Source organism: Spermophilus citellus (assembly GCF_964194105.1).
Source record: "Spermophilus citellus genome assembly, chromosome: 1".
In the NCBI taxonomy this organism is placed as follows: domain Eukaryota; kingdom Metazoa; phylum Chordata; class Mammalia; order Rodentia; family Sciuridae; genus Spermophilus; species Spermophilus citellus.
In genome coordinates, this window is record NC_138182.1 from 40,136,468 (window position 1) to 40,160,658 (window position 24,191).

Below are 24,191 nucleotides of genomic sequence, written 5' to 3' on the forward strand. Positions count from 1 at the left end.
AAAAACAAAAAAACTAGTCAAACCTATATCTTCTTTTCCCCCCACATTGTTATTGGTGCATAATGATGGGATTTGTTGTTACATATTCATACATACACACAATATAACTATGGAATTTAGGTGTCCTATTGAGAAAGTTCTTGCCTATGCCTGTATGCTGGAATGTTGACCCTGTTTTCTTCTAGGAGATGCATAGTTTCCGGTCTAATTCCTAGGTCTTTGATCCAGTTTGAGTTGATTTTTGTTCAGGGTGAAAGATAAAGAGCTAGCTTTATTCTTCTACATACAGATAATCATTTATACCAGCAGCATTTGTTAAAAGGCTCTCTTTCTCCAGTATATGTTCTTGGCAGCTTCATCAAAGATCAGATAACTACAGATATGTGGATTTGTCTGTCTTCTGTTCTATACCATTGGTCTATGTGTCTGTTTTCATGCAAGTACCATGCAGTTTTTGTTTTCTGTAAGGTTAAGTCAGGCATTGTAATACTTCCAACATTACTTTTGGGGCTTAGAATTGCTTTGGCTATTGTGGTTCTCTTATTCTTCTAAATGAATTTTAGGATTGTTTTTTTCTAGTTGTGAAGAATGTAATTGGTACTTTGGTTGGAATTGCATTAAATCTGTATATTGATTTGGGTAGTATGTCCATTTTAAAAATATTAATCCTGCCTATCCATGAACATGGGAAGTCTTTCCACCTTCTGAGGTCTTCTTCAGTTTCTTTATTTAATAATGTAGAGTGTTTACTGTAGAGGTCTTTTGCCTTTCTGGTTAGATTTATTCCTAGTCTTTTTTGTTTTGTTTTGTTTTAGCTATTGTGAATGGAATTGTTTTCCTGATTTCTTTCTCAGCAGATTCATTGTTGAAAACCTATATCTTTTTCTTGAATCTTCAGACCTTATGTCTGAGGAAGCTTTTAGTATTCTGTTATTTTAGTATTCTTTCTTGAAGTGCTGGAACTTGAATCCAGGGCCTTGCCCACACTGAGCAAGTGCTATACCAGTGAGCTACATCCTCAGCCCTACTGTTATTTTTCAAATGTGCTTCTGTCTTTTGTTTGTATATTTGTGTGTGTTAGTGGGTATTGAACCTAGGACCATTCTACAATTGAAGGACATCCTTAGTCCATTTTACTTTTAACTTTGAGGCAGAATCTTGCTAAATTGCCCTGGAACTTGTGATCCTCCTGACTTAGATTCCTGAGTAGCAAGGATTACAGGTGCAGGCCATCAAACACTAGAATTTTAAAGGAGTCACTTTTTTTTTTTTTTTTTAACCAGGAATGGGAATTGAACCTAGAGCTTTATGATCTCTACCAATAAAGTATATCCCCAGCCCTGTTTTAAATTTTTTTCTTTGAGACAGGGTCTCACAAAATTGCTCATGCCCAAACTTAAAGTTTCTCTATTTCAATCTTCCAAATAGCTACAATTACATGTGGACCACTCTATCAGGCTGGAGTCACTCTTTAAAATGGAGTAATTTTTATTGAAAGTATTGATATAGGTAGAGTTTATTTTAGAATAAGTTAGAATCTACTTCCCTTCGCCCACAAATTGTTATACTAATGTCCCATTAGCATTTATTGAATTATCCACATTTTTATTCACTGATTTGAAGTGCTAAAATTGTCATATATTAAGTTCCCTGAGGTTCTAAATCTTTAGGGTTCATTCCTGGGTTCACACTATAAATTTAAAAATGCAAATTAAATAAGATACTACCTTTGACCTATTAAAAGTCTGATAATTGTCTGGTTTATGTGATGGTATGGGGAAACAGTTACTATTGATAAAAATGCAAATTAGGAGGGGAAGAATTTTTCTTAGAAATGAAACTGCTAAGTTATATAACCTACGTACTTATACATTTCTGTAGGCAAACAAAATTAAAAGGGCATTCAATAAAAATGTTTTGGAATTTTTACTGGATTAGCCTTATATTTATAGATTTGTTCCAGGAAAACTACCTGTTACCTACTTGAGTGCTCTTTAATGGCCTTTGAGGTTTGTAGTCTTGCTTTGTTTTCATCTAGACCCTGCACTTTGTCTATTAAGTTTATTTCTAAAGTATTTTACTTAATTATTGCTCTAAATTGAGTCTTTGTGTGTGTGTGTGTGTGTGTGTGTGTGTGTTACATTTTCCAGCTGACTGCTGTTGATATAGAAAGTATCTGATTAGTACAAGTGCACTGAAAAAGCTGAACAGGAAGTAATTTTTAAATGATACACATAATTCCTCAAAACATTTTGTTTGAATGTAAACATGTAAAATGTACTTGTTAAAATTCTTTATATGTAGGGTCAAGTTGTTGGTTTTTTTTTTTCCTTTTCTTTTTTTTGAGTAGAGTTCCAAGTTTTTGTTCTTCTGTAAATCACACCAATAATGCATATTTAGGATTTTTACCATGTGTGGGGTGAGGAAATAAAGACAATTGCTGCAAAGAAATCTGGGAACCAGAGAATCAATTTTCCTAGTTTATGCTATCCCCTCACATCTTTTACAGACTTACACACACAACTAATGCAATGACAAAATTTTCAGAAACTTGCCTCTGAGTCATTTCGAAGCATTGAACCTTGGTTTTATTTATTTATTTTCTGTTTATTTATTTTTGCATACTGATACTGGGCTACATTTCCCAGCTCTTTTTATTTATTTATTTTTTAAATATTTATTTTTTAGTTTTAGGTGAACACAATATCTTTATTTTGTTTCTATGTGGTGCTGAGAATCGAACCCAGTGCCTCACGCATGCTAGGCAAGCAAGCACGCTACCACTTGAGCCACATCCCCAGCCCCTCTTTTTATTTTTTAAGACAATGTCCCACTAAGTTGCCCAGACTGGCCTTGAACTTGTGATCCTCCTGCCTCAGCCTCTCAAGTAGCTGAGATTATAGGCATATACTAAATGCCTGACTGAACTTGGTTTTAATAAAAACAACTATTTTGTGTTTTTTTTGCCCTTATGTGTCATAACATTACACTAATATGTATAACTAGTAATATAAATCTAGAAGCAAACATGCCTGGACTTTTTATATGTATATAATTTCAATACTGGGAGCAAAAAAAATTAGGTATTTCAGAGAATAGCTTTCTAGACACCAGTATTCATTTTCTGAAGCATTCTGACAGAGCCATCCTACCCAACCCCTCGGTAAAGTTTTTTTTAAGTCAATAAATGCTTATTGAAATAAACTGAAGAATACCTGAATTTCTGATAATAAACTATGCTGCAAGAAGTTAAATTTAGCTGTACACATGCCTGTAACCCCAGCTACATGGGAGGATGAAGCAGGAGAATCAGAAGTTCTAGACCAGCCTAGGCAACTTAGTAGATGATTCTATCTCAAAATAAAAAGTAAAAAGGGCTGGGATGTAGCTCAGTGGTAGAGTGCCTGCCTAGCATGTTTGAGACCCTGAGTTCAATCCCCAGTACCATAAAAATAAATAAGTATATAAAAATAAGAAGATGTTAACTTTACTGTTCATAGAAAAACCTTGTTCTAATGATTTTTAAAAGACAGATATATTTTATCTTCTGTATAAAATTTGGTACAATACTATGTACAAATGCAAACAATTTCTAAATAAATGAAGATGAAGCTAAAAATGAGAATGGTTGTCATATTATTTTACTCTACAGATAAATGGAAATTCCTGAGATTAAATTGTGGCCATAATATTAAAATTTAATGTTTCAAAAACATTTATAAAACTTATATATATTTTTAAAATCTCCTATTTGTTAATATTCACCTAAGCTATGAACCAAATTTCTGATTTTTGTGTCAGGAAAAAAAAAAGTTGGAAGCTACCTGTATATAGTAGGAAAACCTGAATAATGTAAAGAAACTAGAATTCTAGTTCCAGCTCTGGCAATAATCAACTATGTTTAAAAACCTTAGGAATATGTTTCTCACCTGTTCGATTTCCCCAGTTGTACTTGAGTGATTGGAAGAAGAGCAGAATGACTTAAAGAAAATAAATAATGTATTGTAATGGGCACAAAGCTACTTTTGTTCTAAAATTTAGAATCCAATGCTTCCTCCAACGTTGGAGAGTACTAAGTCTAATGTGTTAACTACTAAACAAACTCAGAAAGACTGTGTCTGTGTCTGAGATTCAAGTCTGCTGTGCATTTGTCAGTGTCAAAATGTGTGAAATGGCCACTTCTCCATCTTGAATATAAAAAGCACAGGAACTCCACTTGTCAAGAAAACAAATCTATTCTTCTGTCTTCCTACAATCCTCTTTACCTCTGTAACACTAAGATATTATAGCCTATTTCAACTACAATAGTATTTTTTAGAGATTTAAAATCAAGATATATTTTCACTTAATTTTGTTCTGAAAACCAGAAAGGCATGTTGTATTTATTCTATAGTTCAGCATAAACTACCAAATGTAAAGCCCAAATTTAGAAATCAAAAACTTTAAATTTCAAGTTCAGAGTACTTCTTATTCTCCCTTTAGGCATGTACTTACAGAGTTGTATTTCTTCATCTGACAAACATACATAAGGAACTGGGTTGGGTACTCAAGAGTCTCTAGTTCTGGCTTCATTATTCACCATCATTTCACTCACTGTAATCCTAGACAAGTCACAACTCTTAAATTTGTTTCTTCATCATTTGTTCTGTCATTCAAAATTTGTGTGAAGATTAAATTATCGAGAAAGCTAAGAACTAAAAAGAATTCCAGAGATCTAATTCAATACTCTCTTTTTTACAAATATATAATAATTAATTATTTGCTTAAAGTCACATTAACTTTTAATAGCTAGAATTAGAATCCAGATCATTTAAGATCTATTTATTTTGGTTCTTTTCACTATATGCTTTGCTGTTTCTAAAGTAGTTTTTGGAAACTGAAACCCATCTCGTCATTCTCAACTCTAGGAATTCAGAATAGTTATAGATTATGCCATTTTCTTGAGAGAACTGAGAAAAATAATCACTCAAATAATTTTGGCTGAGTAAGGCAACATGGCTATACTTAATGGGACTGCACTAAGAAATTGTTACCAGAATTGGCTCTAGCTTATAAGACCTAAAATTTGAAATTTTCATTCAACTATAAAGCTCTGAATGTCCTTTACTGTACTGGTAGACTTTCATATCTATCTCTCATTCATATATATATATAAAAATTAGTTCTCTCTTTATAAATATAAACACACACACACACACACACACAAGTTGTTGATGGACCTTTATTTAATTTATTTATATGTGGTGCTGAGAATCGAACTTAGGTGCCTCACACATGCTAGGCAAGGGCTCTTACCACTGAGCCACAACTCCAACCCAACTTTCATCTCTATTCTGTGCAAAAATTTACTGATATGTTTTGTCCTGCAATTATTTCTTTGTTTTTAAATCTGAAGTGGATTGCATGGATGTCTTAAAAGCAAGACAAAGCAGAGTACAGAAGTACAAAAAGGACTGAGAAAACTCGACAGAACAATATGATAGGATTTTAAGAGATGGTGCTGAGGGAGAAGGAACAAGCAGAGATAGGAAAATAAATAATAAATAAGGAAGAAGTAACAATTAAAGTGTAGTAGAGATAAATGTGTTTACTCAAGTTTTAAATCTTACACCACAACAATGTTCCTGATCCTCTTAACTTCCTTTACCTTCTTTGCTTGTATCTGCTTTAGCCATCATTTCCAACCACTTTTACTTTGCTCATTAATCATCATTAATAATCCTTTAAATCTTTCCTCTTTTACTCCCACCCAACTCTACAAACAGGTTTAGTCCTTTGAATTTGCGTAGATGACTAATGCTCCAGTAAAAAGTAACAAAGTATTACCTACAATAATAACAGGCAATTAAGTCACTTCCAAAAGACATCAACAGACTTACAGTAATACTAAATTTGTCAAAAATGTAATAAATTTTCCAGTTGGTCTAAAAGATCTTTTCATAGAAAATAAATATATTCATATTTTGTCTACCTAAACTAAAAATGTCCATTTATCAAATTGAAAATGTTTTGTTTCTAAACCTAAATAAAAAATATATTGTAAATAAATTGGCTTCAAAAGAATCCAAATGAGAAAACTGCTTTTTTTATAAGTGTAAATTAGAAAAGAACTCAAAAGATTCACATCTCACCATGGCAAACATTTGCTTCATTCAAAACTAGTAAACATAGAAGAATTTTTTCTTACATTTAAGCTGTGTGTGTGTGTGTGTGTGTGTGTGTGTGTGTGTGTGTGTAGTGGTGGGAATTAAACTCTGGGTCTTATACATAATAAGCAAGTACTCTACCACTGTGTTACATTTCCAGTCCTCTCTAACATTTAAAATACTACTCTTCAACATGTTCTTTTGAACAGGAACACATTTATTTTAGCTTAAGTTTCACATACTCTCTCATCCTTTTTATTTTTTGGAACATCCCCTATTCTTTATGTTATTTTAGATACAACTCCAATAATAGCTTTCAAAACTTTTAATGAGATAATAATTTAAGGATTTGATCAATTCGACAGTATTTCCAAAAAGCTCACAGTAAAAGAATATGGATGGAAGATTACTTAAAAGGAGAGATCTTTTAAGAAAGAAAACAATAGAAATACATAGGATATACAGGAAAGGGTTTTTTCATTTAATCTTTTTTTAATATTTATTTTTTAGTTGTAGTTGTCAACACCTTTATTTTATTTATTTATTTTTATGTGGTGTTGAGGATCGAACCCAGGGCCTGGCACGTGCTAGGCAAGCACTCTACCACTGAGCCACAACTCCAACTCATTTAATCTTTATAGTAATGCAAAATAGAAAATCTTCTCATTAGACTCTAGGCTGAAACAAAAAATACTTCATATACATTTCCTTGTATAGCCTGGTTTCAAAATCAGGAAATCCTTAAACACTAAGAATAAAAAATTATTCATTTGTTTTACCTTAAAGTGAAAAAACCCAATGTGGCCGCTTAAACATTCAAAGTATTCAAAGAATCAGAATCAGATATGGAAGCAGGAAGGGACCTTTGTATAGTCCAACTTCCTTCTTGTTACAGTCAAGAAAGCAGACTCCTAGAAAGGTCAAATGATGGACTATCCAGCTTTTCTGATTCTCTAATACTCTTTGTACAACACTCTCACACTTTTCTATTTTATATATATATATATATATATATATATATATATATATATAAAATATGTATGTTTTTACATATAATATACATATGTATGTATTTTACAGTCTAGAGTCTTTCTAGTTTGTCCCTTTATAAAGAAAAACTTTCAAAATATTTCACAGATATTTCCAGATACTTCAGAGGAACAGCCTGCAGGACTTGTTGAGACTACATTTCTTCAGATCTGATTTTCTTATCTGTTTTTAGTCACAGTGCTTGAGAATTTCAGAAAGGTTATGAAACCAGTCCCCAACTAGGGCAGAGGTGGGGGTCAGCTTATACAAAAGGGTTTCAGAGATGTCAAGGTTCCCAGGTGCAGATCCTATGCACCAAGACTGTCAAACTTAATTCAGTATTAAACCAAATCACCACATATAATTAATCTACTAATAAATAATATGTTTCCCCAGAATTTGACATTTGGTGCTTGCAAAAAGAACTTAAAAATTATAATTGGGCCACCATGCCTGGAGACAGTATTTTCATTTTCAAAATTATAATTTTTAAGTTCTCTTTGCAAGCAAGAAGAGAATAAATGCATGTTTAGTTTGTTCATTCATGAGTTGATCTGTGACAGTCTACCAGGGGGTAAGTGGAAGACAGTAGGACTAGAAATAGGAAGATTAGATAACACATTATAATAATCATATAGATAGAATAACTGGGTTTATCTTTAAAAAATGGCAGTGAGAATGAAAAGGGTGCAAGATAAAACTGATAATACTATCAAGTTCAGAAATAGGTAGAGAAAGAAAAGAATGGTTGAGAAACCCTTTACACTTCATTTATACTGGTGTTCAATAAAGTTTCACACAACATAGTTTTGAGCCTAACTTGGAATCCAACATTGGCAAATCATATTCTCTGTCTTATCAGAACTACAGTTACATTAAAAATTTAGTGAAGAACTCAGTAGTTACCCAAATCCTTAAACTGATAGTTAAAATTTTCTCAAAATACTGTGATTCTTTTTTTAAATTACACAACTACAAGATTTAGACCACTACTGCACTGAAAAAACAGAACTACTTTACAGGCTAGGTTATTTAGCCAGCTTCTTAAGGTATTAAATTTTAAAAAGTGATGAGTTACATATTGAGATTTACTATATTTCAAATTGGTTGCTTTGAAAACTATATTTCAAATAAATTGTACATGTATATTACTGTAATAGTCCTGAATAAAATTTGTCTTCACCACTGCAACTTCTGATTCTGATTTTCTTATTTCATTCTCCCCGAAAAATCCATACAAGAACTGATTCCCAGACTTCTAGAAATGTATAAATAACAGATTGCCTATCAAATAGAAAAGCACATATTAAATATATTTAATGCCCTGGATTTGCTGAACTCTCTTTGTAATTATTTTAAATAATCTTAACTTAAGGATTTTTTAAGATATCAGATTTCACTTTGGTTCCTTAGGCTAGAAGTCAAATAAACTAATTTAAAAAAATCAGAAAACCAGCTTTCAATTACGTTGATCCTGTTGAAACAGCCCCTTTGCTACTGCTCTTCATCAGTAAAAACAAGTTTCAACAAAATTCAAGTTTATTGATATGAATCATCAGCAAACATTAAGTGTCTACTAAGGGTCAAGAATTGTGCTGAGAATCAGAAACACAAACATATACTAATATATTGATAATAATGAAACACTTAATTCACAAATAGTGATCTATTCATTTTTAAGCACCAATAACTCAGAAATGAAAAAACTACAAATGAACATTTAAATAAACATCAAGTCAAGTGAATAACAACAATATGTAGAAGAATATTCAAGTTTTAGAATATTCTTTGATAAAGTTCTATACTCAAAATGAAAGTAAAAGCAGACAAGGTCAGGACATATAACTGCATACGTTGCATTATTTAAAGATGACTAAAAAGGAGACTATAAATTTGAAAGTACCCACAAAGATTTTTTTGTTTTTCTAAAATATTAACTGAAAATTTTTCTCCAGTGAGAATACAAGTTTATTAACTACTTCTTTTTTCATTACTGCCTACTCAAAGTTTCTACCAGCCTTCTAATATAAACACATACACATTTTTCCATACCAAAAGTAATACAAAGAAATTCAGACCCTCAATGTTTTAAGTCTATTGGTTATAAATAACTCATGTTTTCATAAATTTGATTGTAAATTAATTTCCTAGTAAAAAACAATAGAAATAGATTACAACTTATCAACAAAAGTTGCTGAGCATGAAAGCAGTTTAAATTTAAAAGGTGCAAAACAGTATAAAACATGTTACTGTAACTTTTTTAAAGTTAACTAAGTAATTTATGAAGGAAAGATAAATTTCTCTAAAATTCCTAAAAGTAAGAGTTTTGATCCAAACTGAACAAAATTAAAAAACACAACTGGATCTAGCCTTTTCAGAAAAAATTAGTGGGTGGGGATATAGCTCAGTGATAGAGCATGTGTTTAGCAGATTTAGAACAGTGCTGGATTCAACCTCTGATACCAAAAAAAAAAAAAAAAAAAGTAGTTTAAAACAAGAAAAAAATGTGTGTTAGTTTGTAATAGCTTCAGTCCTTTGGGAAATAACATTTACAACCAATTACTATAACCCCACCATATATGTCCTTCTGATTTGGTGTGTTTTAAGATATGAATATACAAGCTGGGTACAGTGGCCTATAATCGCTGCTACTCAGGAGGCGGGGGCAAAAGGATGGTAACTTCTAGGCCAGCCTAGGCAACTTAGCAAGACCTTGTCTAAAAATAAAAATAGGGCTAGGAATGTACCTCGGTGGTAGAGCACTTGTCTAGCATGCATGAGACCCTGGGTTCATCCCTAGTACTACAAAAAGTAAATAAATAAGAGTATATTCTAAATATAATTATATAGCAAAACCATTTATGGGAAAGTTTAAATGAAAACAAGATGTAAAATACATTCCAACATATAGTTAATATAGTATTAAGGGGACTCAGGGAAGAGTTACAGGAAAACAAACATAAAATTATTATTAGCCAAGTATTAGAATTCATTCTCCAAAAGTTATTTCAATCAATTTAGGGGTAAAACTTTGATTAAAAAAATGCATCTTCATTTGTGCTTAAATCATAGGTAAAATAAGATTAGTACACCAAAATCAAAGATAAACTTTTTTGGTGGGGAAGGCTGGGTAAGGAACCCAGACCTTAACAAGCTAGCTAAGCACATGTTCTAAACATATGCTCTACCACTGAGCTATACCTCTAACAAAAATAAACATTCTTAAATTTATTCTTTGGTGAAAGGGGTAATTTAAAAATTGAAATAACTCTAAAATATTAATTCAGCTTCATAGGAAAGAGAAATGTTAGCAAATTATTTATCAAAACCTAAAGAGACACAGGATTAAAGCTACTTACAATCATACCAATTAAGATAAATCTTAAAACGTAATTAGAAAAAAACAGAAGCCAAGAGTGGAAGCACTGTCATTAGTTTCTCAGTTAAATCCTTTATATATAAAAGTTTAAAGGTCTCTCTTTCACAGACATTAAACAGTTCTTTAAAATGCCATGTTAAGACATTACTAAAAATCTGAATTTGATACATTCATATAATATTTATTTCTAAAAAAAAAATCATATCCTAAATACAAAAGCAACAGAATAAGAGAAACAGGCTTGAACTGTTTTTCCCCCTCTCTCTGTTATTACCACCCAAGCAAAACAAAACAAAAACAACTCTTCAGAGGTTGCCAGAACCCCAGAAGGCATTTCCACATAAAAGAGTTAATGGGCAGCTGGCCCAACTAACTAACCAGTGACCATTTGCAAGCCTCCTAGGTATATTCCCAGCAGAAACATTATCAGATTAAAGGAACTGCAAACAAACTGGGCTGAAACCTTTCTTTGTCCAAACCCAGCCTCTTCTTCCTGTGATGTCATATTACAAATCGAGCAAGCCTTTCTTTTTTCACTTCAGAGAAAGCCCATCTCACAATACAGCTGGCAACCGTGGAAAAGGACTCAATTCAACAAGAGCTAACTTGCTTAGGAATTTACTTCAGAACTTTCAAAAGATTCTTCTGCTTGTGGCCATCTAGAATCTACTGCAGGAATACCAGAAAGGAAAACATCATTTAAAAGAAGCAAGAAAGAAAAAAGGACTAATTGGGAATGTTTAAGTCTCTGAAACTCTGCATTGAAAAGCAAAATAAGATTAATCATTTAAGCTTAAACACTGTGGATTGTAAAGGAACTCTGATTCTGAAATACTCATCTTGACTACTGAAATACAAGTTTATAAGACAAAGAGCTGTGTACCCATCTTAGAACACAGCTTTTCTTTTCATTTGCAATCCTGTGGATTGGCTTCACTGACTGCATTTTCCCATCAGTTAACTAAAGCTTGGATTCATGGATTTTCTGGAGACTAGAAAATAAAAATATTTTCCTGTTGAAGAATCTACTGGAAACTTTACAGCAACAAGTTTCATGTTTCTTTCATATATTTTGGAGAAAAAGGAAATATTTATAAAACCACCCAAAGATCCAAATAATTTGCGAATAAACTGGATGTTATAGTGGTCGCAATCTGAATATCAAAGGAGACTACAGCCAGGGACCAGGGACCTACAGAATTTCTTACTGTAAGTTGGAAGTGCCTTTATAATGGTAAGCGCTAACAGCTCTCAATGCCCCTATGATGACTCCTTTAAGTACACTTTATATGGGTGCATGTTCAGCATGGTGTTTGTGCTTGGCTTAATATCCAATTGTGTTGCCATATACATTTTCATCTGCACCCTCAAAGTGCGAAATGAAACTACCACATACATGATTAACTTAGCAATGTCAGACTTGCTTTTCGTTTTTACTTTACCCTTCAGGATTTTCTACTTTGCAACACGAAATTGGCCATTTGGAGATTTGCTTTGTAAGATTTCTGTGATGCTGTTTTATACCAACATGTATGGAAGCATTCTGTTCTTAACCTGCATTAGTGTAGATCGATTTCTGGCAATTGTCTACCCATTTAAGTCAAAGACTCTAAGAACCAAACGAAATGCAAAGTTTGTTTGCATTGCTGTGTGGTTAACTGTGATCGGAGGAAGTGCACCAGCAGTTTTTTTTCAGTCTACCCACTCTCGGGGCAACAATACCTCAGAAGCCTGCTTTGAAAACTTTCCAGAAGCTACTTGGAAAACATATCTTTCAAGGATTGTAATTTTCATCGAAATAGTGGGATTTTTTATTCCTCTAATTTTGAACGTAACTTGTTCTAGTATGGTGCTAAGAACTTTAAATAAACCTGTTACATTAAGTAGAAGCAAAATAAACAAAACTAAGGTTTTAAAAATGATTTTTGTTCATTTGGTCATATTCTGTTTCTGTTTTGTGCCTTATAATATCAATCTTATTTTATATTCTCTTATGAGAACACATACACTTGTTAATTGCTCAGTAGTGGCAGCTGTAAGGACAATGTATCCCATCACTCTCTGCATTGCTGTTTCCAACTGTTGTTTTGACCCTATAGTTTACTATTTTACATCGGACACCATTCAGAATTCAATAAAAATGAAAAACTGGTCTGTTAGGAGAACTGACTACAGATTCTCTGAAGTTCAAGGCACAGAGAATTTTATTCAACACAATCTACAGACCTTAAAAAGTAAGATATTTGACAATGAATCTACAATATAAGCTGCCTGAACTAAAACCACTGGAACTTCACTGGGACAGAACCTCCAAGTTCCTTCAACTGTGAAAAGTGTTCTCTTGGAAAACTATTTCTCCTGACCTCCAAAAGACAACACATGGACATTTTAATGTTTTTAAAGAAAATTTGTACTCAATGTGTTAAGCATTAAAATATACTCTATTCTTGTATACTACATTTTATTTTTTTTCTGAGCCACTTTAACTTGTTCCTTCTTCATTAAAAAAAATATCAAAGTCTAAAAGTGACTATGATTTAAGTCATGTGGTGACCATCTATATACCGATTTTTATATTAAATGATTTACTCATACTAGAAGTTTTAAGTATTTAATATTTATTAAATATTTCATTTTGAATTAAAACTAATCATGTATCTTAAATTATAAATGAGAAAAGAGTAATTTAAAATAATAGTTTTTATTATAGGATTTCTCAAAAATAGTTAAAAATGTAGTCTTCTGTAGAATGACATACTAACACTATTGAAGATACTTAAGCAGTGCCACTGATAGATGGTATTTAAGGGTTTTATCTTTGAAGGTAATTCATTAAAAGAAGATGCTGTCAAACTATACAATATCCTTTGAAATTACTACTTTAATTCATTTTTCTGGATTTAAAACCCAATTTAAAATGATATATGCCACAATAATTGAGAACAAAAAAGTAATAAAATATTATTTTGCTAAGTAAATTTTTAAAAAATAAAATGCTATTAGAGGTATATTTTTTAGTTCATTTATGTACAATAAAGAGTATGTTAGATTTTGAGTATGTTAGATCAGAGGAAACACCAGAGGTAGTGAAATACAATATTTAGTACTTAGAAAGTGATATTCAACATATTTTTTATTTTGCTTCCCTCTTCTGACCATTTGAAGCCAAATACTGAATTGTAGAAAATGTTGTTTAAAGTAGCAAAATGTTAATATATGGCAAAATAATGCATGTCAAATAGTTTTATTAAGAACACAGTTCCTTATATAAAAAGCAATAAAACAAAACATATAATAAAACACAATCACATTTTCATTATAAAACAAAAAAGGCAAGGCTTTGAGCTATATTTCAGAAAAAAAAAGCATAACTACACAAAAACTCTCAGTTTTCTCTTTTTTCCCCCCAAAATCCAATTCAAAGTTAACTACAACAGAATGTCTTCTACATGAGAAAAAGGACATGTAATTGAATCCATCATTCAACCTATCTGGTTTTTACCATCTTATTTTTTCGAAACCTGGATGCAACCTAGACAAATTTTAAGATGTACATTTGATATTTACTACTCTCTGTGTTTGGGCTACAATGACTTCTGACAACTCACAATGATTTGCTAGATTAGTAAATTCATTTTTAGTAAACTAATTGTGGGGGATTTTATTTAGGGATCTGGTTTCTAAAGCCAAACAAAATTAATGAAAAAATTAAGCCTGGTCCTTTATATTCCAAGAGAAGTGTGTGTATGTTATATAAGATTTTTAAATTTCATACCACACTCCAGAAAAGATATTCATTAAGCACTTTTAAATGTGTATTTTTGAGTTGAAAAGCAACTAACAGCCTACCCATCTAAAAGAAGCAGAGAGTTACATAACTTTGAGATTTCTCAGACCATTCCTCTGCTTAAAGATCTGTGAGTAAAACCCAAGGTAAGATCACAAACCATGAATATTACTTTAAAATATTAGCAAAATACTAACTAGAGAGTTGTTAATACTATGATTACTAGAGAAATTTTTGTTGCCCTCTTGTCAATAGGAGGGTACATGAATCAAGTTCTTAAGATTCTTCATAATTTGATACACAGCTGATACTTGTTTTCTCATCTGGAACCTCAAATATGGAATACATCTTATCTCTATAGACAGAGTACTAGAACAAAATTAAAGTTATTTTCCTTTGTTAGTGTTACAATTTAAGGCAAACTACATATTCCAAGGATTTTCTCTTTCCTCTTTATTCAGAAATATCTATAATAAAATTAGAACTGAAGATTTTACTTTTTACTTTTGAGCCCTTCCCTTCCCCTGAAAAAAACTGTCATTGCTTATAACATCTTCATAAAAGTAGATGATTAGCTAATCTTCCTTCATACGTCAACTTTCTTCAGAGGAACACAATAAGAGGACAGAGTTTTTCAGGGTTTGAAAACAGCTTTACAGCATCTTAATAATTGGTTATGAACCTAAAAATTATCTTTTCTTAGGAAATACCAGCTGAGTAACTAATCCACAAAATAAATGTCCTGTGCATAATGTATTAGTAGAAAATTAAAAGAAGGAAGAAACTGAAGACCCAATAAGAAAACCTTAATATTTACATTCAAAATACTGAAAATAAATTTGAAGTATAAATCATAATCATAGGTACTGATAATTAAAAGAATCAGCCACTAAGTTGAGGAACAGAAAATAGAAAATGATGTTAACTTCATCTTTCCAACTGACAAACATTTGATTTTTGAATGGAAATAGCTTTTAAGAGTCTAGAGCAATTGCTTTTTGATGCTGCAATCTTGGACCCCTGATGAACCAGATACTTTGTTTTTTGTTAATATAGTAAATTACTATTGACTAGAAGAACTTTTACTACCTTCTAATACTCAAACTTTTAATACTTATATGCCAATCCAATTCCAGATGTTGTCACAAACGAGGGAAGATGTAACCTGATATTCATAGTTGTGAATAAATTTTTGCATAGAAACAATTTTATAAACAGTGCTTAGATGTAAATGAAATGAAATCCTAAATGGTTTTTAAAAAACTCAGATTGGGGGCTGGAGTTGTGGTTTGGTGGTAGTATGCTCACCTAGCATGCATGAGGCACTGGTTTCGATTCTCAGCACCACATAAAAATAAAGACAATAAAGTCCATCAACAACTAAAAACAAAATATTTTAAAAAATAATAAAAAGTAAAAAATAAATAAAAAACTCAGATTGGCATGAAAACTAATTTACCCATTTATAACATATATGACTTCTAAGGAAATAAATTCCAAATTGAAAAGGACTAATGATATAGGACACATTTAAAACAAATATTATTAATGATCAATAATATTTCTTAATTAATAATCTTTTCCAGAGGTCAATATGTACATAATCTTAAAATCATTAATTCTGAAATTTCGATTTTATCTCATCATTTTTACTTATTTCCTGGCCATTTTATAAAAGAACAAAGAATATCAATTAAATAAGACAACAGGTCAGATAATTTAAAAAAATAGAAAATTAACTTAAGGCCAAATTCTCTACCAAGTCCTTCCCCCTCCCTCTCTCAAAGATTTACTACATTATCTTCTTAAAATAAGGATATGAAATTATCTCTTTCACCTGAAAAGCAGTGGTAAAATCAATACAAGAAATAGGACCCCAGAAGTAGGGGTAATTCAAAAATTTATAAATCAATTTTCAAACTCAAAATTTGCTTTACTCATATAAATAAAATCAAGTGAGTTTTTTTTTTTTTTTTTTTTAATGTGTTGCTGGGGATTGAACCCAGGGCTTTGTGCATGCTAAGCACATGCTTTATTATTGAGCTACTATAACCCAGCCCTGATTTTTTAAAATAATTAAAGTTTAAGAAGATGTTAAGAGTGAGAAACAAATATATACCATATACTTAGAGGTGAGTTGTAGTTAATAGCCACAGGCTGAATGTGCTGACTTCCATTATCTTCCTATCAAAATGGCTTCTGGAAAATTCACAATTTAGAACTGAAAGGGCCTGGAGGTCATTTGTACCTTAAGTTGGAGAAACTTAAGAAACTAAAAACTAAGTAACGTGCACAGAGTCACTTAAGAATTTAAGGCAGAGACTAGGTAGGAACTCCGTTGTTTTGACTGATCTAGATCTTTAATGGTGGCCAGAGCACTGGCACATGAAAAGGAAGAGAACTTGGCATACCGAAAGGATTATAGCAAAGTCAAAGCATCTAGAGTTATAAGACTGAGCACTTACATGGTTACAGCTCACATTAAGACCATGTGAACAGCTGAGGATATTTAGGAAGTCTTGAAGGATATCAAGTAGGAGACTTGATCAGATTTGCATTTCAAGATCCCTCTGAGGGGCTGGAATTGTGGCTCAGTGGTAGAGCGCTTGCCTAGCACAGGCGGGCGCAATCCATGTTCCATTCTTAGCACCGCATTAAAAAATAAAGGCATTGTGTTGTGTCCATCTACAAAAAAGATTCTCTCTCTCTCTAAAAGATCCCTCTGAAAAAAGGTACAGATACATTTGTTTTGGGCAAAGAAAAATACCTGGTAGTTACTTTCTTATATTGGTTGTGCAATAACTGCCTAACTAGACACATCAAGCTTCTTGAGGAAAGGGACTATGTTTTATACTTCTTTATATACAGTCTCTACAGGGCCTAACACAAGATTGAAATAGAGATTGGAAGGAAGGGTTCTAGAGTAAAGAACAAGTTAGATATTATCTGCCTGCCAGATTAATTTTAAAAAACTAATACCTATTTTACATAGTTCCTATTCTAGGTATTAAAAGTATAGTTTTAATAAAACTTCTATATCTACAAACACAAATATGTAAATAAATAAAAGACTGCCTTTTTCTTTACCAAACTGATGGCTCATTTAATTCTTCAAAAGCACCCCAACACACACAAAAGCAGCAAATTCTCTTTTGTCAAAAAGACTACAAGAATTCAAATCTTACAGTTATCAACCTTTCATTTATCAATTTTAAACTGCATCTGTGAATCCTCACTATTTAGATGAGGTCCAAAAATTGCTAAAAGAAACCATTTTGTCAGGTGCCTTCACACTTAATCTCATGGCTGAGGCAAGAGGATCACAAGTTCAAGGACAACCCCAGCAATTTAGCAAAGCTCTAAACAATTTAGTGAAATTCTAATTCAAAATAAAAAATAAAAAGGACTGCAGACATAGCTCAAAGGTAAAGCAACCCTGGGTTCAATCCCCAGACCAAAAAGAAAAAAAGAAACCACTTGTTCTTGAAGACATTCTTCATGGAACTATCTTATTTCTTATTTGGAACAACTATTTTCCTAGATTTGCTAAGATTTTTTTTTCTCCTATTGATTTCTCTCTGCACTGCTATGACAGTTTCACTTTTTCTTAGATTTCATAACTTCCCTTTTCTTGAAGACTTTTTTCATTTGCTAAAGTGTATTCTCCAGTAATTTCATTTCAAAAATAGTAAAAAAATTATTTCATTTTGTCCTCAAATATTTATCCAGTAGACAAATGAGAATGGCAATACTGATCTGAATCTTATTCCCCAGAAAAGAATTTATTATTTCTCTCTGGAAGCTTTCACAACTTTCTCATTATCTTCAGAATTCTGATTTTCACCAAAATATATTTATTCATCATGCTTGGCACGTTGAACGAGCCCTTCCCATCTGAAAACTTTTGACTTTCATTAGCTCTACAAATTTTTGTTATTATTTATTATTTCATCTTGTCATATTTTTTCTGATTATTCTTGTGGGGATGAACGGAAAGATAATGAAACCAACGTGCTCCCAAATATCAAAATAAGAAACAGTGTAATGGCACAATAGTTTGTTATATTTTTCAACTAGGAAAAACTACGTTTTCTCTTTAAAAATTTTTTTTCCAAGTTTGGATTTACCTAGTTTCTGCACCACTTGTGTCTATGGCACCATCAGGAAACCCTGTGCTGTTATGTATACACAAAATTTGGGGTGGGACAGGGTTAGGCATATACAGAAGGTCTACAACTTATAATGATTCAAATTATGATTTTTCTTAACAATGTGTGAAAATAATGCATACTCAATGGAAACCATACTTCAGACTTTGATTTTGATCTTTTCCCAGGCTAGTAAAAGCCCTATGATACTCTTTTAATGCTGGAGAATAGTATCAAGTCACAGCTCCCTGACAGGCATGTGATCATGAGGGCAAACAAATAGCACTCTACTGTACACTGTTTAAGCTATCACATTTTTATTGTTCCAAATAAGAAAGGTAAAGTATTAAATATGTTGATAAGCTATCACATCCAAAAAAGGGCAGGGTAAGGTATTAAAAGCATTGGCATTTTCAACTTGCAAGGGATTTACTGGGACCTAACCCATCATAAATTGAGGATCATCTTTATCTGTATAGTTTGTGTACTGCACAACAGTATGGGGTTTTAGGACAAACTCTGCATACCAAGGGCTTTGGGCTGCTGTGTCTGGAGAAGCATCATTTTCTAATTCATTAGTTTTGAGGGAGGTGCATTTTCCTGATTCTTGTTGGCTGACATGGCCCTTGGTAGGGCATGGGTCCAAGTGTTTCATGTTCTCAAAATGTGGTTCTCAATGTGTTGCACTCAGAACAGCAGCAGCAGCATCTCCTGGAAACATACTAGAAACACAAATTCTTGGACACTGCTTGGAAACTTTAGGGTTGCATCCAGCAATCTGTAATCTGTGTTTTTATAAGAACTCCAAACGATTCTGATACATGCTCAAGTTTGAGGATCACTGCCAGGTAGTACTTTGGAAAATTCCTGATTATTGCCAAACAACTATTTACTACTTGGAGCTTGCAAGTTCTCCTTAGAGAACTCTACATCCCACTTCCATCAGAGTCCTTTCCTGTGTGTATACTGTGCTATGGTCTACTATACTTTGTCATATCCAAATTCAACCCTCATAAATGAATCAACACCTCCACTTTCCTCCATAAGTTTTCCAGGACACAGTCCAGGCATTGCTGGGTTTCACCCATGTGTGCACATGTATTTCTTTTTTATTATATCTGTAGAGTTGCAGGGGGAAAGATGGTAAAGGTATGTGATCAGTACTCTGCTATTATGAACCAGAACAGTTCTCATTTTTAAAAGTAATTATTTTACAAGAAAAGTCATACTATTTTAAAATCCTTTTACTACAGCTAAAAAATTACAGGGGTTTTTCATCAAAATAAAGCAAATCTTTGTATTATGAACAACATATCCTTCTATTTAATTCTCCTTAAAAATGATACTTTGCCTTTACCAATTAATAATTAGTTCATATTTTAATGGACATAAAATATAAAAATCACATAATTATTTTAAAATAAAAAATTGTCTTAATTATTTGAGTATAAAATATTCACAAGACTAAAATTTAGGCTTTTCAGGGACAGAGGTTTTATGTAGAGTACTTGATGAACATAAGAAGCAGTTTATTTAAATAAAAAATGACTACTTAAGACTTAGCACTAAAATTATCTCATTTGGCTCATATGTCTCATATATAATTTTTGCTGACAGCCAAAATAACTGGTTTCAGAACTGTTAGGCAAAAAATGCTATATTTTATATTGTGGTCTCAATACTTCTTCAGATCAAAAAGACTAAAACACACATAATTCAATATAGTCTAGTCACCGAAAAGAAGGAAAAAACATATGGACATATGTTAAAAAAAGGGAGAAAGAACGTGTATATTTTCTCACAAAAGATTACAGAGTTATTCCTAGAGAAATAATGACAAAGGTCAGGGATATAATTTTTGCATTATTATGGCAATTTTTGTCACTCTCTGTCCCCTACATGCCATTCATTCTTCATTTGAACTCTGTCGTTATGTGTGGTACTAGAGAATCAAACCAAGGGCCTCACACATGCCAGGCAAGCTACTTATCCCCAATCCTTTAATTTTTGAGAGCGGATCTTGCTAAATTGTTCAGGCTGGCCTTGAGCTTACCATTCCCCTTCCCTAGCCTCATAAGTAGCTGGGATTACAGGTAAGAGACACCATGCCCAGCTCTTCACTGAAACTTAACTGTGGAAAACTGTTTTCGGAAGACTATTTAAATATGTGTGTTCAAATAAATTAGACAGTAGTCTAAAACAGAAAGTAGTCTAAGTGTCTAATATTTCTATTAGAAAGATAATGTAAAAAAATTATATTTTCAAGAACAAATTAAACTTACTAATTAATAACAAATTAAACTTACTAATTAATAACAGTCTCCTACTCTGCTACAGAAATTCAGATAGCTTATATTTTTCCTCTTTGTTTTATGGACATCCAGAATTCCAGAGCCCATCCACAGTGTTAGGAATCTGGTATTTATTTTGTTTATGATTCACATAGTAGTAAAAGACAAGTCATTTCACTTCTCTACCTTCCTCATTTCAATGCTTAGAAGAAAAAATCCTATAAGTAACAAAACTTAATTTTTAAAAAGTAGCATTACTTAATTGTAAAAGAAAAAAAACTTTAAGACAAATCATCTTAAAATATGAAAAGGGTAAAATGATAAGAATGACTATACACTGTAATTCCAAAAAGGAAATGAACTCAAAAGATAGTAAGATTATGTTAGTTGTTGAAGTATTCTTAAAGAGTATAATAAACACCTTAAAGAAAAATTATCTTTTATACTTTAACAAAAGTAAGGAACATTAAAACTCAGAAAGAGTAAGAAACAAACCCAGCTGTTTCCTAGTCCATATTGCCTTATCATGTTCTAAATTCAGCACTTATAGAAAAAAAAAACAAAAATACTTTTTTGACAAAAGTAGAAAATATTAGAAGAAAGTAAGTAAATTAGTAAACCCATATATGTAAGAGCCACAAACATGCATATTGAAATGACTGGGTTGTGATAGTTCAGAGTTTTAAAACCATGCCATAAATATTATGCAAAGAGAAATGCCAAAAAATTGTCTTACTTTAAAATTAAGGGTAGGTGAACTCAAAGAACAACTGCCTTTGAGTGGGTCTAAAATTTTATTAAACTTACTAATTAATAACAATCTCCTACTCTGCTACAGAAATTCAAATAGACAGTTTGTATTTTTCCTCTTTGTATTCTGGACATCCAGATTTCCAGAGCCCATCCACACTACCCTAGTTAAGAAATGAGTACAAATTTAGAAGTGAAAATTCTAAGACTAATTTAAGTAATTCTCTAACATCATGACTGCATACTAGGCTTTCTGAATAGAGTATATGCTCAGAAGTTAAGCCCAGAAGATATTTCCTGGCTATTCCTACAGTTGCTGTCTCCCTTGTTTGTACTTGAATAATGAACTAACATTGCCCTCAATGTTACCTACTGACATGAATCATAACTAAAGCAATGTAACAAATGTCAACTGCAATGTAACAACTAAAATTCCCTATACTCTGGCAACAGTGGAGTTCAGTAACACCTTTTTTCCCCTAAACTTTTTCTATTTTGAGAAGGCAGTGGGGTGGAAGAGCAAGGAGAAAAATTCTCCATACATATAGTAGCCAGGATAAACAGGTCTAATACTATTTACCTGTGTTCTCTGTTATTAAGAAATCATTGCATGGGAGAGGAAAGGAAATGAAGTAAGGAGAAACAAGAATTCTGATATTTTTGATTACTGTTCTCATAAATGCTCACAAGAATTCTGAATGGTAAATGTTACTGTTCCCATTTCACGGATAAGGAAATGTGAGTTAGTGAGACAACTTGCTCAGAATCACACCAAAACAAATTACATGACATCTCTGAACCTCAGGTTTCTTTCTCTTTAAACAGGGTTTACCCTTCCAGGCTTCTGTGAAGATTAAATGAGATCTGGTGATCCAATCCCAGGCTCTTTCTACAGCACAGTAGTACTCACAAAGATAAAGAGACAAACAGATAAAACATGAGGAAAGAAACTAGTCATGACAATGCAAATTTCAAACAGTAAACTAATATACACAGAGAAACAGCACAGAGGTTGAGTATAGCCTTAGGAACACACCAGAGATCCTGAGTTAAAATTCTGGCTTTGCCAACAACTAGTTTGATGACAAGGGAAAGTTCTCAAGTTTTCTGTGCTTCAATTTCTTCATCCATGAAATGGTCATAAGAAGAGTATTTCACAAAATTGTAAGAAGCGAATGAGTTAACACAACTTTTTTAGTGCTTGTACAAATATGCAAAAGCATTACTTATTATTGTTATTTCTACACTGAATGCCAAGTGGGGGTCATTTTGGTGTTGGTCTATATGACAATCAGGAAAGACTTCTAAAAAGTAGGCAAGTGATGAGCTTTTTCTAAGCACTGATTCTATTTATGAGCTACCTAAAGGATGTTCCTGAGTTGCTGGATTTTTTTTTGAGATGTCTGAATTTCTTTAGTTCTTTGTACCAATTCAAAAATAAAGAGATTGTGTAACATGTATAGATGTGGTGAGCAGGGGCAATGTGAATGGACAAGTCATAAATACTTTTCAACAGTGAACTCCAGCAATTTCTCCTGTGTATCAGAGTGTTTTAAAGATTAAACAAAGGGACCAAAAAAAAAAAAAAAAAAAAAAAAGGATAGACTTAGGGTCAAACACAGGGTGCAACTACTAGAAGTGCCTTGAGCAAAGGTTTGAACATGGAAAAGATTTTACTTTTAAAACCATAAACTGATCTAGATCATCAACTTGGGTTTATGTAAGCATTTAATACAGAAGACCTACATTGATTTATTATACTCATCTTTGTTTCTTTCCGTTTTCTGGGTTTTTATTTTCTTTCTTTTTTTACAACATGAAGAATCACATAAAAACATATTTATCACCTTATTGATCCTTAAGAATTATAAAGAAAAAGTGATTTTATTAAATTAAGCTTTTATCCTTAAAAGCAATAATCTATTTTCACCTCAGTGGATAATTATTCAAAGAAAAAAAGAGAATTATTCACAGGAACTAAGTTACTTTCCTCATTTTGTTCATACTTGTACTGCATATTTATATTTTAAAATTCTCCTTAGAATTTTCTTTAAATTTTGGAACTTACTCTTTATATTCTTCCCTGTTGTGCTACCTAATAGGCCTAACTACATATTCCAGTGGTAATAAAAAGAGTGTGTGTTTAAAAAAAAAAAAAAGAGTGTGTGCATTGTTTAACAGAAATAATGTGACTCAGCAACAGAGTGCTTTACTAGAAACCAACATGGAATTTGGAATCAAATCAAGAGGAGTTCAAATGCCAATTGGGTGATCTGACATAAATTACTTAACATTCCTGAACCAGTTTCTACTTTTGGAAAATGAAAAGTATCAAATTCATAGGATTGTTATGAGAATTAAATTAAACAGACACTTTTAATGCACAGCACACTGCAGCTGCTGAATAAATGTTAGATTTCCCCTTCCATCCATTACTAATTAGTTCCTGCATAGGGCACAGATAGATATTCAGTGACTCTCTCCCCTCGAGTGCAAACTAGAATCACATCTATACTTTCTTCTTTGCAGAGTTAGTGTAAAGAACCAACAGAGAATTTTACTTGAAAGCCCTATAAGAATATATGTTCATCTAGAGTCATTTAGAATTCTGTTACCTTGAAGAATGGCCCACAGATTAGCAACATCAGAATCATCCAGGAG

At 32.2% G+C, this 24,191-nt stretch overlaps 2 protein-coding genes across 3 annotated transcripts in view; one reads left to right on the forward strand and one right to left on the reverse strand.

Annotated features, from left to right (window-relative positions):
* The window catches only part of RB1 (RB transcriptional corepressor 1), a 158,481-nt gene that overhangs the window by 49,690 nt on the left and 84,600 nt on the right, over nucleotides 1-24,191 (reverse strand). The window lies entirely within an intron of this gene.
* LPAR6 (lysophosphatidic acid receptor 6) lies at nucleotides 11,086-13,329 on the forward strand. The gene has a single exon (XM_081278479.1). It carries the CDS (start codon nucleotides 11,786-11,788, stop codon nucleotides 12,818-12,820), a length of 1,035 nt encoding a protein of 344 aa, XP_081134605.1. The 5' UTR covers nucleotides 11,086-11,785; the 3' UTR covers nucleotides 12,821-13,329.